The sequence below is a fragment of the Mobula hypostoma genome, chromosome X1 (assembly GCF_963921235.1).
Source record: "Mobula hypostoma chromosome X1, sMobHyp1.1, whole genome shotgun sequence".
In the NCBI taxonomy this organism is placed as follows: Eukaryota; Metazoa; Chordata; class Chondrichthyes; order Myliobatiformes; family Myliobatidae; genus Mobula; species Mobula hypostoma.
The window spans coordinates 72956970-72972479 of NC_086128.1; the positions used below are offsets into that span (position 1 = coordinate 72956970).

At 51.9% G+C, this 15510-nt stretch overlaps 1 protein-coding gene across 2 annotated transcripts in view; it reads left to right on the forward strand.

Annotated features, from left to right (window-relative positions):
* erbb2 (erb-b2 receptor tyrosine kinase 2) overlaps nucleotides 1-15510 on the forward strand; it is a 217907-nt gene that overhangs the window by 158076 nt on the left and 44321 nt on the right. For both annotated transcript variants that reach the window (XM_063037112.1, XM_063037113.1), the window contains exons 10-12: nucleotides 279-405; nucleotides 5848-5921; nucleotides 11492-11582. In XM_063037112.1, the coding sequence (XP_062893182.1) occupies nucleotides 279-405; nucleotides 5848-5921; nucleotides 11492-11582 (292 nt within the window). The remainder of the gene's footprint in view (nucleotides 1-278; nucleotides 406-5847; nucleotides 5922-11491; nucleotides 11583-15510) is intronic.

Below are 15510 nucleotides of genomic sequence, written 5' to 3' on the forward strand. Positions count from 1 at the left end.
CATTCCTTTACTGGAACAATCAGGGTTCGAAGGAATTCTGAAATGTAAGGTTGCTTTGATTTTTTTTGGTGGGGGGTGGAGTTTGTTTCCCACTAGAGCAGGGGTTCCCAACCTCTTTTGTGTCCAGGGCCCCGGGTTGTGAGCTCCCGTGCTGCAGTAAATCAGGACAAAGTTCAGTTTCTCAACCCCACACGCTCAGTCTGGCTGAAGAAAGGTACTTCCTGCGGACGGGAGATGGGCACCTGCGACTGGTGTTAACGCATTGGTCTGTCTTGCAGTGTGCAGCGGTTTGGGGGTGAACGTTATGAAGGATGTCCGGGCAGTGACCTCCAACAACATTGACTCCTTCAAAGGCTGCACCAAGATCTTCGGCAGTTTGGTTTTCCTCAACGAGACTTTTTACGGGTGAGTACCGTGTCTGTCGAGCCCCCTCCCCCCTCACCTGTCCGTCCCTACACTCTCACACTTTCTAAACTCCAGTGAGTACAATGTCACCCTCCCCTCACCTGTCCGTCCCCACACTCTCTAAACTCCAGTGACGACAATATCACCCCCCCCACCACCTCACCTGTCCGTCCCCACACTCTCTAAACTCCAGTGACGACAATATCACCCCCCACCACCTCACCTGTCTGTCCCCACGCTCCCACACTTTCTAAACTCCAGTGAGTACAATATCTGTCACCCTCCTCACCTGTCCGTCCCCACACTCTCACACTTTCTGAACTCCAGTGAGAACAATATCTGTCACCCTCCTCACCTGTCTGTCCCCACGCTCCCACACTTTCTAAACTCCAGTGAGTACAATGTCACCCCCCCACCTCACCTGTCCGTCCCCACACTATCACACTCTCTAAACTCCAGTGACTACAATATCACCCCCCACCTCACCTGTCCGCCCCCACACTCTCACACTCTCCAGATGTGGGATTTCAGGGAGAGATGCCCCTCCCATTCTTCTAAACTCCAGTGAGTACAATGTCACCCTCTCCCTCACCTGTCCGTCCCTACACTCTCACACTTTCTAAACTCCAGTGACTACAATATCACCCCCTCCCTCACCTGTCCGTCCCTACACTCTCACACTCTCTGGTCGTGGGATTTGAGTGAGAGATTCCCCTCAGTCTTCTAAACTCCAGTGAGTATAATGTCTGTCACCCCTCCCTCACCTGTCCGTCCCCACGCTCTCACAGTTTCTAAACTCCAGTGAGTACAATATCACCCCCCCACCTCACCTGTCCGTCCCTGCACTCTCACATTTTCTAAACTCCAGTGAGTACAATATCTGTCACCTCTCCCACCTGTCCGTCCCCACACTCTCACACTCTTCGGTTGTGGGGTTTGAGTGAGAGATTCCCCTCATTCTTCTAAACTCCGGTGAGTACAATGTCTATCACCCCCTCCCTCACCTGTCTGTCGTGGGGTTTCAGTGAGAGGCACCCGCCCCATTTTTCTAAACTTCAGTGAGTACATGCCCAGAGCCGTCGAACATTCCTCGTGTGATAACCCTTTCATTCTGATGAACCTCCTCTCCTACTTCTTCGACAAGGGGCCCAAAACTGCTCGCCATACTCCGAGTGCGGCCAGGCCAAAGGCTTACAAGGCCTTGGCGTTACATCCTTGCTTTTAGATTCTAGTTTCAAAAGTCCATTTACTATCAGAAGGTGTGTGCAGTATACAGCCTGGGATTCACCCTCTTCACAGGCATCCACGAAACCAGAGCGAACGATAGAAAGACCAAAGCCGCCCCCCGCCGCACAAGTGGCAGTATCGAACCCCCTTCCCCTCCAGCCCCACCCACACCGCCGCCCCCACAACGCGAGCGGTAGCAGAAACAGCAAACAGTCCATTTGTCGTTGGATGGTTTCCGGAACTGAGCGTTAAAATCCGACTGTTTTAAGTCGGTGACAGGACGACTGAGTGCTGGTTCCGCGGCCAACAGGGACCAGAGGGGCCGAAGGGCCTGGGTTTTTCCTGCCGCGGCACTCTGTGACTTTCACACAAGGGAAAGCCCCGTCACTCGAGACCTGCTCCACGTGTGGTGGTGGGTTGGGTGGGTGGGGGGGGGGGCTGCCACACAGGATCGAAAGAGGCTGCAGTGAGCTGTGAACTCAGTCAGCTCCATCATGGGGACCATCCAGGACATCTTCAACAGGCGATGCCTCAGAAAGGCGGCGGCCATTATTGAGGACCCCCACCACCCAGGACGTGCCCTCTTCTCATTGCTACCATCAGGGAGGAGGTACAGGAGCCTGAAGACACACACTCAGCGATTCAGGAACAGCTTCTTCCCCTCTGCCATCAGGGAGGAGGTACAGGAGCCTGAAGACACACACTCAACGATTCAGGAACAGCTTCTCCCCCTCTGCCATCAGGGAGGAGGTACAGGAGCCTGAAGACACACACTCAACGATTCAGGAACAGCTTCTTCCCCTCTGCCATCAGGGAGGAGGTACAGGAGCCTGAAGACACACACTCAACGATTCAGGAACAGCTTCTTCCCCTCTGCCATCAGGGAGGAGGTACAGGAGCCTGAAGACACACACTCAACGATTCAGGAACAGCTTCTTCCCCTCTGCCATCACATTTCTGAATGGACGTTGAACCCGTGAACACAACCTCACTACTTTTTTATTTCTGTTTTCTCTTGCACTACTCTTTTTAATTTAACTATTTAATAGACATATGTATATGATATGATTCCAGGAATGAAAGGGTTACTGTATGAAGAACGTCTGGCAGCTCTTGGGCTGTATTCCCTGGAGTTCAGGAGAATGAGGGGGGAATCTCACAGAAACATTCCGAATGTTAAAAGGCCTGAACAGATTAGAATCAGCGAAGTTATTTCCCATGGTAGGGGAGTCTAGGACAAGAGGGCATGACTTCAGGATTGAAGGACGTCCTTTTAGTACTGAGATGGGGCGAAATTACTTTAGTCAGAGGGTGGTAAATCTGAGGAATATGTTGCCACGAGCGGCTGTGGAGGCCAAGTGATTGGGCGTATTTAAGGCAGAGATAGATAGGTTCTTGATTAGCCAGGGTGTCAGAGGGTATGGGGAGAAGGCAGGGGAGTGGGGATGACTGGAAGAATTGGATCGGCCCATGATTGAATGGTGGGGTAGACTCGATGGGCCGAATAGCCTACTTCTGCTTCCATACCTCCGGTCTTGTATTAAACCTGATTGGGATTCTGACGCTGTGTCTGGGAAACCCCCCCTGCAGCACCCACCCCCACATCAGAGACACGTTAAACCATAAGGCAGAGGGTGACAATGTGAGCCTTGAAATTGCATGCGCAGCCTTTGGCCGAGGCTGTGGACGACCCCTGCCGAGAGCTGGAAGATAGACAGTGCCCACTTGCTGGCATGAATTTGATGGGCCAAATGGCCTATCTGCAGCCATCAGAGGCAGGAAGATTCTGAAGATCTAAATAAATTTTATTATTGAAGTGGATAGGTGCTACCAAATACAACCCTGAGATTCATTTTCTTGTGGGCACACTCAGCAAATCTATAGAATGGTCACTCTAACAGGATCAATGGAAGATCAACCAGATGTTTATACAAATATAAATAAGCAGCGATAAATAACAAGAATATGAGATGAAGAGCCCTTAAAGTGAGATCATTAGTTGCGGGAGTGTTTCAATAAATGGGCAAGTGAGTGTAGTTATCCCCTTTTATTCAACAGCCTGATGGTTGAGGGGGTAATAACTGTCCCTGAACCAGGTGGTGTGAGTCCTGAGGCTCCTGTACCTCCTTCCTGATGGTTGAGGGGTAATAACTGTCCCTGAACCAGGTGGTATGGGTCCTGAGGCTCCTGTACCTCCTTCCTGATTGGTGAGGGGGTAATAACTGTTCCTGAACCTGGTGGTGTGGGTCCTGAGGCTCCTGTACCTCCTTCCTGATGGTTGAGGGGGTAATAACTGTTCCTGAACCTGATGGTGTGGGTCCTGAGGCTCCTGTACCTCCTTCCTGATAGTTGAGGGGTAATAACTGTTCCTGAACCTGATGGTGTGGGTCCTGAGGCTCCTGTACCTCCTTCCTGATAGTTGAGGGGTAATAACTGTTCCTGAACCTGATGGTGTGGGTCCTGAGGCTCCTGTACCTCCTTCCTGATGGTTGAGGGGTAATAACTGTCCCTGAACCAGGTGGTATGGGTCCTGAGGCTCCTGTACCTCCTTCCTGATTGGTGAGGGGGTAATAACTGTTCCTGAACCTGGTGGTGTGGGTCCTGAGGCTCCTGTACCTCCTTCCTGATGGTTGAGGGGGTAATAACTGTTCCTGAACCTGATGGTGTGGGTCCTGAGGCTCCTGTACCTCCTTCCTGATAGTTGAGGGGTAATAACTGTTCCTGAACCTGATGGTGTGGGTCCTGAGGCTCCTGTACCTCCTTCCTGATAGTTGAGGGGTAATAACTGTTCCTGAACCTGATGGTGTGGGTCCTGAGGCTCCTGTACCTCCTTCCTGATGGTTGAGGGGTAATAACTGTCCCTGAACCAGGTGGTATGGGTCCTGAGGCTCCTGTACCTCCTTCCTGATTGGTGAGGGGGTAATAACTGTTCCTGAACCTGGTGGTGTGGGTCCTGAGGCTCCTGTACCTCCTTCCTGATGGTTGAGGGGGTAATAACTGTTCCTGAACCTGATGGTGTGGGTCCTGAGGCTCCTGTACCTCCTTCCTGATAGTTGAGGGGTAATAACTGTTCCTGAACCTGATGGTGTGGGTCCTGAGGCTCCTGTACCTCCTTCCTGATAGTTGAGGGGTAATAACTGTTCCTGAACCTGATGGTGTGGGTCCTGAGGCTCCTGTACCTCCTTCCTGATGGTTGAGGGGTAATAACTGTTCCTGAACCTGGTGGTGTGGGACCTGAGGCTCCTGTACCTCCTTCCTGATGGTTGAGGGGGTAATAACTGTTCCTGAACCCCTGAACCTGGTGGTGTGAGTCCTGAGGCTCCTGTACCTCCTTCCTGATGGTTGAGGGGTAATAACTGTCCCTGAACCAGGTGGTGTGGGTCCTGAGGCTCCTGTACCTCCTTCCTGATTGGTGAGGGGGTAATAACTGTTCCTGATCCTGGTGGTGTGGGTCCTGAGGCTCCTGTAACTCCTTCCTGATGGTTGAGGGATAATAACTGTTCCTGAACCTGGTGGTGTGGGTCCTGAGGCTCCTGTACCAGCTTCCTGATGGCGGCAGAGAGAAAAGAGCATGGCCTGGGTGGTGAGGATCTTTGATGATGGATGCTGCTTTTCTATGGCAGTGTTTCATGTCGATGTGCTCAGTGGTTGGGAGGGCTTTACTCGTGATGGACTGGGCTGAATTCACTACCTTTTGTAGGATTTTCCGTTCAAGGGCGTTGGTATTTTCGTAGCAGCCAGGCAGTATACTCGCCACCACACACCGACAGAAGTTTGTCCAAGTTTCAGATCTCCACAAACTCCTGAGGAAGTAGAGGTGCTCTCTTGCTTTCTTCCCGATGACACTTACGTGCTGGGCCAGGACGGGTGCTCTGAAACGGTGTTAGGGACTTGTCCATCACCGTTCGAGAGGGTGCCAGCGTTCGCCGTCACATGTCACCCACGGTCTTAACGCGGGAGGGCGCGGGGACGGAAGGGTTTCGCCATTTGCAGGGGAAACACAAACGCGCGAGGGGAGAAAAGGAGCAAATCGCACCGGCAGCAAAAGCGAGCCATCGGCGCGCAGAATTTTAACCATCAAACCGCAGAGTCCTCGACACAGTCCAGGCGAGTCAGTTCAGTTCAGTGCTGCGGCAGTCGGTTCGGTTCCGGGGGCCGGGAGGCCGAGCGCGAATTCACTCGAGTTGTCTCACGTTTAACCCTCTGCCCTTCCAGTGACCCGTCCGCAAAGATCAAACCCCTGGATCCGAAGAAGCTGCAGGTCTTCAGCGCCGTGACAGAGATCACAGGTACGAGTCCACGAGCCTCCCCCCCGCCCCCGCCACGGGCCAGGTCACACAACGTGAAAGGAAGCAGGCGAGGGATTCGGTCCCCTCGAGCCTCCACCGCCTCTGCTCTGCTCAAACTTCCTTCCTCCGCTGCAGGCCTGGGTCACCTGGAGGCCTGTCCCAGGGCTGAGGGACCGGTGCATGTTTGTGGGGTGGGGGTGTGGGAGGAAAGGGGGGTGTTTTGCCGTCGTCGTGGTCTGTGTTGTTCTGCCGAGCACTGTGGCCACGCGACAGCCGTCCCGTTATGCGGTCCACGGCACCTCCTCATTTGAGCTTGTTTTTAACGCAAAGGCCGAGTCTCGCCACATGTTTCACTGAACAAATACACTTGACAAATAAAATAAGCCAGGAAATATCTTTACCCCACCACCACCTCCGATTTCTGCAGGGATCACTCCCTCCGCCATTCGCTTGACTGTTCACCCCTCCCCACTAATCCCCTTCCCGGCCATCACCCCTGCAGGCAGCCGACGAGCTCCACCTCTCCCCCCCACCGTCCGTTCAGGTCCCTCCAGGTGAGGGCACCCTTCCCAGGCGGATCTGCTAGTGGAGTCCGTGGTGTCCGGTGCTCCCGACGCGGCCCCCTCTGCATCGGTGAGACCCGTCGTGAATTATGTGGGGGGGGTGCCGCTTCGTCGAGCACCGCTCCCCCCCCCCCCCCGTCCAGCCCGCTCCATCTGCCGCAAGTGGGACTTCCCGGTGGGCAAACTTTTTTAAGTCTCATTCTGCAACGCCTCATATTCCTGTCGGGGTAGACTCCAACGTGATGGTATGAGTATCGATTTCTCCTTACGGTGAACAGATTCTAGCCCCGCCCACCCACACCCGTTCCCTCTATTTCTCCACTCTGATCTTTTACCTCTTCTCACCTGTCTGTCACCTCCCCCCGGGTCCCCTCCTCCCATGGTCCACTCTCCTCTCCAGCCAGATTCCTTCCTCTCCAGCCCTTGACCTTTCCCGCCCTCCTGGCTTCACCTCTCACCCTTCCAACTATCGCTCTTCCGAACCCCCTCCCCCCAGCTGTTTATTCTCCCTCCCGCTAAAGGATCTCGGTCCGCAACCCCGACTCTTTCCTCTTTTCCCTCGATGCTGCCTGGCCTGCTGAGTCCCTCCAGCACTGTCTGTGTGTCTGTGTGTGTGTGTGTGTGTGTGGTTGCTCTGGACATCCAGCGTCTGCCGGCTTCCTCCGTGTTTGAAATAGACTTTTACCTCCTACCCGGACTCCGGCCCTGCGAAGGAGAGGGGTTTCCGGTCCTCAGCAAGCTCCTCGGTCAGCTGCTTCTCGACGGGCCCAGCCCATTTCCTGGGACCGTGCCCCAGACCCTCCCCGTCCTGGGTCTTCTGGCCACTGTTACATCTGGGAGATTGTTTGTGTCTTCCCTAGTGAAGACAGATCCAAAGTACCTGTTCAGCTCGTCTGCCATTTCCTGTTCCCCATAATAAATTCACCCGTTTCTGTCTTCAAGGGCCCAACTTTGGTCTTAACTCATCTTTTCCTCTTCACATACCTAAAGCAGCTTTTACTATCCTCCTTTATATTTTTGGCTAGTTTACCTTCATACCTCATCTTTTCCCCCCGTATTGCCTTTCCAGTTATCTTCTGTTGCTCTTTAATAATCTCTCAATCCTCTGGCTTCCTGCTCATCCTTGCTATGTTATACTTCCTCTCTTTTATTTTTATACTGTCCTTGACTTCCCTTGTCATCCACGGTCGCCCCTTACTCCCCTTAGAATCTTTCTTCTTCTTTGGAATGAACTAATCCAGCATCTTCTGTATTATTCCCAGAAATACCTGCCACTGTTGTTCCACTGTCATCCCTGCTAGGGTATCTTCCCAGTCAACTTTGGCCAGCCCCTCCCTCATGTGTCCATAGCCCCCTTTGTTCAACTGTAATACTGACACTTCCGATCTTCCCTTCTCCCTCTCAAATTGTAGATTAAAACTTATCATATTATGGTCACTACCTCCAAATGGCTCCTTTACCTCGAGTTCCCTTACCAAATCTGGCTCATTACACAACACTAAGAGGCTTAGATGGTGTGGACAGCCAGAGACTTTCTCCCCAGGGGCGGAAGTGGCTAATACGAGGGGGCATAATTTGCAGGTGATTGGAGGAGAGTATCGGGCGGTGGGGGGTGGGATGTCAGAGGTAAGATTTTCCACACAGAGAGTGGTGGGTGTGCGGAACGCCCTGCCAGGGGTGGTGGGAGAGGCGGGTACATTAGGGGCATTGAAGAAACCCTTAGACAGGTGGATGATAGAAAAATAGAGGGTTATGTAGGGGTAGATTGATTTTAGAGTAGACTAATGGGTCAGCACAACATTGTGGGCCGAAGGGCCTGTGCTGTGTTACTTCTCTGCTAACGTCAAGTGAGTACTGGCCAGTCAGGTGGGTCGGTCGTCCCCGGTGTGACTCTGATTACCCAGACCCTTCCTCAATTTGACCGAGAGTTCCCCCGACTCGCCCCATGACCGGTTTGAAGTGCCCCTGTCTCTGACACATTGGGTGTTAAACACCGAGGTCGGGGTCGACCGTGGACGCTGCATCCCGGCTGTCTACGTGACACACAAGCCAGGGCCATACGGTACGGAGAGCGAGCTGTTGTCCCCCCCCTCTCCACGCAGGTGATGGACCCAAAGGGGACAGCAGAGACCCAGTACAGTTTGGTACCAGTCGGCGTTGAACTCGACATAGGACTGCCTTAGGGACTCCAGCTCCAGATTTTTCCCTCAGGGTTCACTCCCGAAGCCTTCCCCGTGAGTGGGTACAGCTACAAGGCAGCGGGAGGTTTGAGATCAGAGTTTTCCTTCTCCTGGATGAGCTGCCAACCACGGCTGACGAGCCCCGTCTGCCCAAAGTGACTGGTTTTAAGGCGCCAGTAACCCGCCTTTGGCCCTTCTCCTGTCGGCAGAAACGGTTCCACCGGGCTTAGTAGCTAAACAGGTGAAGGCCGGGAGCTGGATTTGGTTGTCAGAGGCCTTTGGGAGCATTTAATCGGTAGTGGGAGCTTGTCCTCACTTCCTCCCCCGACAATGACAACCTCTGAGGATCCCGTGTTAAGTAATCGAGGAATATCCAACTCGTCCGTTCCCAGTCACCCGGGAAACGCACACAAAATGCCGGAGGAACTCAGCAGGCCTGGCGGCAGGGCCTGGGCCCAAAACGTCGACAATTCACTCTTTTCCACAGAGTCTGCCTGGCCTGCTGAGTTCCTCCGGCATTTTGTGTGTGTGTGTGTGTGTGTGTGTGTGTGTGTGTGTGTGTGTGTGTGTGTGTGTGTGTGTTGCTCTGGATTTCCAGCGTCTGCAGATTTTCTCTTGTTTGTGGGTCTCTCGTGTCCGTGCAGCAGGCCTGTCAGAGTCTGCTGTCTTGTTCTTCCGTGACAGTCTGGGAATTGTCCCTTTATTCAAAAGTGCATCTCGGTGACAGGCCTTACTGACCTAACGAGCCCAGTCTGGCCAATTACACCCGTGTGACCCATTAACCGACCAACTGGTAGGTCTTTGGACTGTGGGAGGAAACAGGAGCACCTGGACGAAACCACGGGGCAGAGGACGTACACGCTCCTTATGGGCAATTGAACCCCAGGTCACTGGTGCCACCCCGAAAGCAGGAGATTTCTCCGTCGTCCGCTGCCCCGTCAGGCCCGCAAAGCTTGCCATGTTAGATATAATCCCCCCCTCTTTTCCCCCTCCGGTTCCTGTGAACCGGCTCTCCTGACGCTGGAAGTAATTTCCGATGTGCTGTGCTTTTGAAGGCCCCCACCCCCCAGGTTAAATCAGCTTCTCCGGCCGCACTTCATCTCATGGAAGCCAGTCACGCTAGACCTAACCTGTCAAAACCTCCCCAGCACCCCCCACCCCCCATGTCCAGCCCAGAGCCAGGTGACCAGGAAAGGGCCGAGACTAGAACACACACACACACACACACACACACAAAGTGCTGGGGTGGGGGGTGGGGGGAATTCAACCGGTCAGACAGCGTCCGAGGTAGGGGTCCCAACCCTTTTTTTTTAATGCCGTCGACCGAGAGCTCTGTGGACCCCAGCGTGGGGAGCCCCGATCTTTTACTTGCTGCCTGACACGCCACCACCTCCGTCTCTGGCGGAGTTCCTTCATCGTGTCAGTCGCTCCCTCTCGGTGTCCGTCACGCAAGTCCCGGCTGGAGACTCGGGAATACCGTCACGATCAGATGTCGAAAGATTGCTGTTTCCCTGACAGTTTTCTTTGACCAGTCGGGGTTGAGCCCCCTCCGACCCTGGAGGGACAGGCGGACCACTCTTAGTCTGGCCTCTACCCTTTGACCCTGTTTGGCATGGGTGACCCTACCAAGAGCCAAAGCACAGAGCCCCCGACTCCAGCCAGCACATCTCTGCGGGTCACTGAGGCGCGCGAACCTCCAAACCCTACGACGAGGTTGTGCTCCTCTGGGAGGGGGCCTGGTCTACGGAGAGGAATAAACAGCCGATCATAAGCACAACAAAATTCTGCAGATGCCGGATTCCCCAGATCAACTCGCACAGGATGCTGGAGCAACTCAGCAGGTCAGGCAGCTGGAACTGGGACTCATTAACCCCTGAGCTGATTCCTGTGTCACCAACTTACTAAGTAATTTAAAGGGTCTCGGTCCGAAACGTCGACTGTACCTCTTCCTAGAGATGCTGCCTGGCCTGCTGCGTTCGCCAGCAACTTTGATGTGTGTTGCTTGAATTTCCAGCATCTGCAGAATTCCTTGTGCTTAAGTAATTTAAAGATTATTTTTAAAAAATTAGTTGGCAGACGTACATTGAAACCTCAAAACACAGAGTGGGATGATTCGTTTGCATCAACGACCAACAGTGCTCGGGGCAAGTGTCCCACTCTTCCAGCACCAACGCAGCATGCCCACAGCTTACTAACCCTAACCCGTACGTCTTTGGAATTGGGGAGGGAACGAGGGCACCCAGAGGAAATCCACACGGACACGGGGAGAACGTGCACACTCCTTACAGACACCGGCGGGAATTGACCCCCAGATCGATGGTGCGCGTAAATCCGTCCGCTAATCGAATATGCTGTCCAAGGTCACTTTTAAACGTCTCGGTCCTGCGAATCCCGCCACGAAGGTTGACCCCAGATTGGTGGCGCGTGTAAACCCGTCCGCTAATCGAACGTGCCCTTGAGCGTCTCGGCCTCGCAAATCGCACAGCGAGTATTCGGAGCCACCCTGTCCGCGAGCGTCCTCCGACTGGGCGCCACGGTAGCGGGGTTAGCCCGATCTCGGGGTGGGGGGCACCGGTGAGGCACGTCCTCCCCGTAAAACGTGTGTGATTTCTCCGGCTGCTCCAGTTCCCTCCCGCCATCCAAAGACAACCCAGTTAAGTAGGTTCATCGGATAGTGTAAACCGTCCTGTGTATGGGCCGGGGTTAAATCAGAGGCCTACTTCGGGCTGTATCCTGACGAAGCGCAGTGAAACCAGCGCCCGTCCAGGCACAGAGGGCCGTGCCCGGATTGTCACCGGCCTGTGACGATGTCCTCTCTGGTCCACAGGCTACTTATACATCGAGGCCTGGCCGCAGAACTTCACCACCCTGAAGGCCTTTGAGAACCTCGCTACCATTCGAGGACGCGTGCTGTACAGGTGAGTCGTGCCGAAACACCTCGAACCCCGTCTCTGATCTCTCTGTGCTCAACCCTTTCGCCAGGAAGCACCTCGTGACGTCGGCAGGACGCAGATGTTAAATTTGGTTTCGGGTTAGATGTTTGAAGTTCAATGCAAATTTATTATCAAAGTACATACAAGAGCATAGGGCCTGTCAGCCATTCAGCCCATCGAGTCAGCTCTCCCATTCCATCATGGCTGATTTATTATCCTTCTCATCCCCATTCTCCCGTCTTCTCCCGGTAATCTTCGACACCCTGATTAATCAAGAGCATATCAGCTGCCGCCTTATATATACCCAGTGACGTGTCCACTCTATCAGGTGCACCTGCTGGTTAATGCGAATCTCTGGTCAGCCAATCATGTGGCAGCAACTCAGCGCATAGAAGCATGCAGACATGGTCTAGAGGTCCAGTTGTTGTTCGGGCCAAACATCAGAATGGGGGCAGAAATGCGATCTGAGTGACTTTGACTGTGGAACGATAGTTGGTGCCAGATGGGGTGGTTTGAGTATCTCAGAAACTGCTGGTCTCCTGGCATCCTCACCCTCAACAATCTAGAGTTTACAGGGAATGGCGTGAAAAATAAAGGAACAGCCAGTGAGCGGCAGTTCTGTGGGTGGAAAACGCCCTGTTAATGAGAGAGGTCAGGGGAGAATGGCCTGACTGGTTCAAGCTGACAGGAAGGCGACAGTAACTCAAATAACCACACGTTACAACAGTGGTGTGCAGAAGAGCATCTCTGAATGCCCAACACATCACACCTTGAAGTGGATGGGAGACAGCCGCAGAAGATCACGAACGCACACTTAGTGGCCACTTTATTAGGGACAGGAGGTTGCTGATAAAGTGGTCACTCGGTGCATGTTATCAAATACGACTTTGAGATTCTTTTTTTTTCGCAGATATTTACAGGAAAATAAATAAATACAATAGAGTTTATGAAAAACTATACAGTGATGCTAGAAAGTTGATCAGATCGTCAAGTAAGCCCTAAAACTAGGTAAGAGAACCCAATTAAATAAATAACACAAAAAACATTATACTTGTTCATTTGTTTATTGAAGAAAATGACCCACTGTTACATGTATTTGTTGGGAAAAGTCTGTGAACCTCTGGGGTAACGCCGTCTATAAAAGCTATTTGGAGTGGGGTGTTCCAATCAATGAGGTGAGATTGGAGGTGGTCTGCCCTATAAAACAGTCACACAAGGTCAGAGGCTGCTCTTCTCAGACACCCCACCCTGCAAAAAACTCACTTCAGGGAGGTAGCACCATCAATTTGCGGGAGACTTCCGGGAGAGGTGGGATGTCTGCAATAGAGTAGCTCCTTAGCAGCTAGCCAGCTAGTTTAAATAACGATAGCTCTGCTAATGAACAAATGACACCTGTTAAACTCACCTCAACATGTCTTTTACAGTCTTAACCCACCATGGGCAATAGAAAAGTCACTGTTGCAAGCAGTGCAGCGAGCAACACTGTCATTATTTTGACCCCTATTAGGCAGGGGTACACTTTAGTGTAGTCTGGGGTGACGTACGTTTTATATATTTTTTGGAACACTCTGCCATGGCGCACTGTCGCTTGCATGCTCTCTCTGTCTCGTGGTCACTCGCGCGCTCTCAAGTGCTCTCGCTCACTCTCTCATGTGCTCTCGCTCGTGGCCGCTCTCGCGCTCTCTCTTGCTTTTCTCTCGCTCGCTCTCAAAAAAAATTGATTTCCGTGATATTGTATATGATTTGCGGGCATCAGGGAGCCACTATCAATATGCGGGAGACTCTCGGAACTTCCGGGAGAGATGGGATGTCTGTCTTCTCAAGAAAGATCTGTTTATGTGCACTATTTCTCGATCAAAACAACTGTCAGAGGACTTTAGAAGAAGAATTGTAGAGATGCATGAAGCTGAACAGACTACAAAGACCTGAGTGTTCATCAGTCCACAGTAAGAGAAACTGTCTACAATTGGAGGAAATTCAGTACTGTTGCTACTCTCCCAAGGTGTGGGTGTCCTGCAAAGGCCACACCAAGAGCCCAATGTGCAATGCTGAAGGAGATGAGAAAGAACTCAAGGGTAATAGCAATAGACCTGCAGAAATCTCTTGAACTTACTAAAGTCTAAACTCAGGTTGGAGGAGCAACACCTCATATACTGTCTAGGTAGTCTCCAGCCCCTTGGTCTGAACATAGAATTCTCCAACTTCCGGTAATTCCCTCCCCCTCCCTTCCCCTATCCCTATGTCACTCTGCCCCCTACCCCAGCTGCCTATCACCTCCCTCATGGTTCCGCCTCCTTCTACTACCCATTGTGTTTTCCCCTATTCCTTCTTCACCTTTCCTGCCAATCCCCTCCCTGCTTCCCTCCCCCACCCCTTTATCTTTCCCTTTACTGGTTTTTAACCTGGAACCTACCAGCCTTCTCCTTCCCACCCTCCCCCTACCGTCCTGACGAAAGGTTCCGGCCTGAAACATCGACCGATCTTTTCCACGGATGCTGCCCGACCTGCTGAGTTCCTCCAGCGTGTTGTGAGTGTTGCTAAAGTCTCTGTTCATGTGTCCACTCCAAGAAAAACACTGAACAAGAATGGTGTTTGTGGAAGGTCACCACGGGGGAAGCCACTGCTCTCCAAAAAAAAAACATTTTTACTCATCTTAAGTTTTCAAAAACCACCTGGACGTTCTACAAAGCTTTTGCGACAATATTCCGTGGACAGATGAGACAAAAGTTGAACTTTTTGGCAGAAATGCACGTTGGTATGTTTGGAGGGAAAAGGCCACTGCACCCAACACCAAAACCTCATCCCAACCGCGAAGCACGGTGGAAGGAACATCCTGGTTTGGGGCTGCTTTGTTGCCTCAGGGCCTGGACAGTTAGCAATCGTTGAGGGAACAATGAATTCAAAATCGTACCAAGAACTTTACAGGAGTATGCCAGGGTAGCCATCCGTCACCTGGAGCTTAATAGAAGTTGGATGATGCAACAAGACAATGATCCGGAACACAAGAGTAAATCAACAACAGAATGGTTTAAAAAAAAGAAAATTTGTGTTTTGGAATGGCCGAATCAGAGTCCTGACCTTAATCCTATAGAAATATTGTGCAAGGTCCTGAAGCAAGCAGTTCATGCAAGAAAGCCCACCAACATCCCAGAGTTGAAGCAATTTTGTAAGGAGGAATGGCCTAAAATTCCCCCGAGCCGATGTGCAGGACTGATTAACAGTCACCAGAAACGTTTGGTTGAAGTTAATGCTTACAAGGAGGTCACACCAGTTACTGGAATCAAACCTTGACATATTTTTTCCAACAAATATGTGTAATTTTGGATCCTTTTTCGCAATAAATAAATAAGCGAGTGTAATGTTTTTTGTGTTATTATTTAATTGGGTTCTCTTTACCTAGTTTCAGGACTTGCGTGAAGATCTGATCACATTTTAGGTCATGTTTATGCAGGAATAGAAAAAATTCTACAGAACTTTCTCGCACCACTGTAGATAAATAAAGGCTGGCAAGCAACTAATGTTCAAAGTAAGGCAAATTATGCAGATAAAAAATAAATCATACTGAGAACATGAGTTGAAGAATCCTTGAAAGTGAGTCCAGAGGTTATGGAATCAGTTCAGTGTTGAGGTGACTGAAGTTACCCACACTGGTTCAGGAGTCTAATAGTTGAGGGGTAACAACTGTTCCTGAACCTGATGGTGTGAGTCCTGAGGCTCCTGTTCCTCCTTCCTGATGGTTGAGGGGTAATAACTGTCCCTGAACCTGGTGGTGTGGGTCCTGTGGCTCCTGTACCTCCTTCCTGATGATTGAGGGGTAATAACTGTTCCTGAACCTGGTGGTGTGGGTCCTGAGGCTCCTGTACCTCCTTCCTGATGGTTGAGGGGTAATAACTGTTCCTGAACCTGGTGGTGT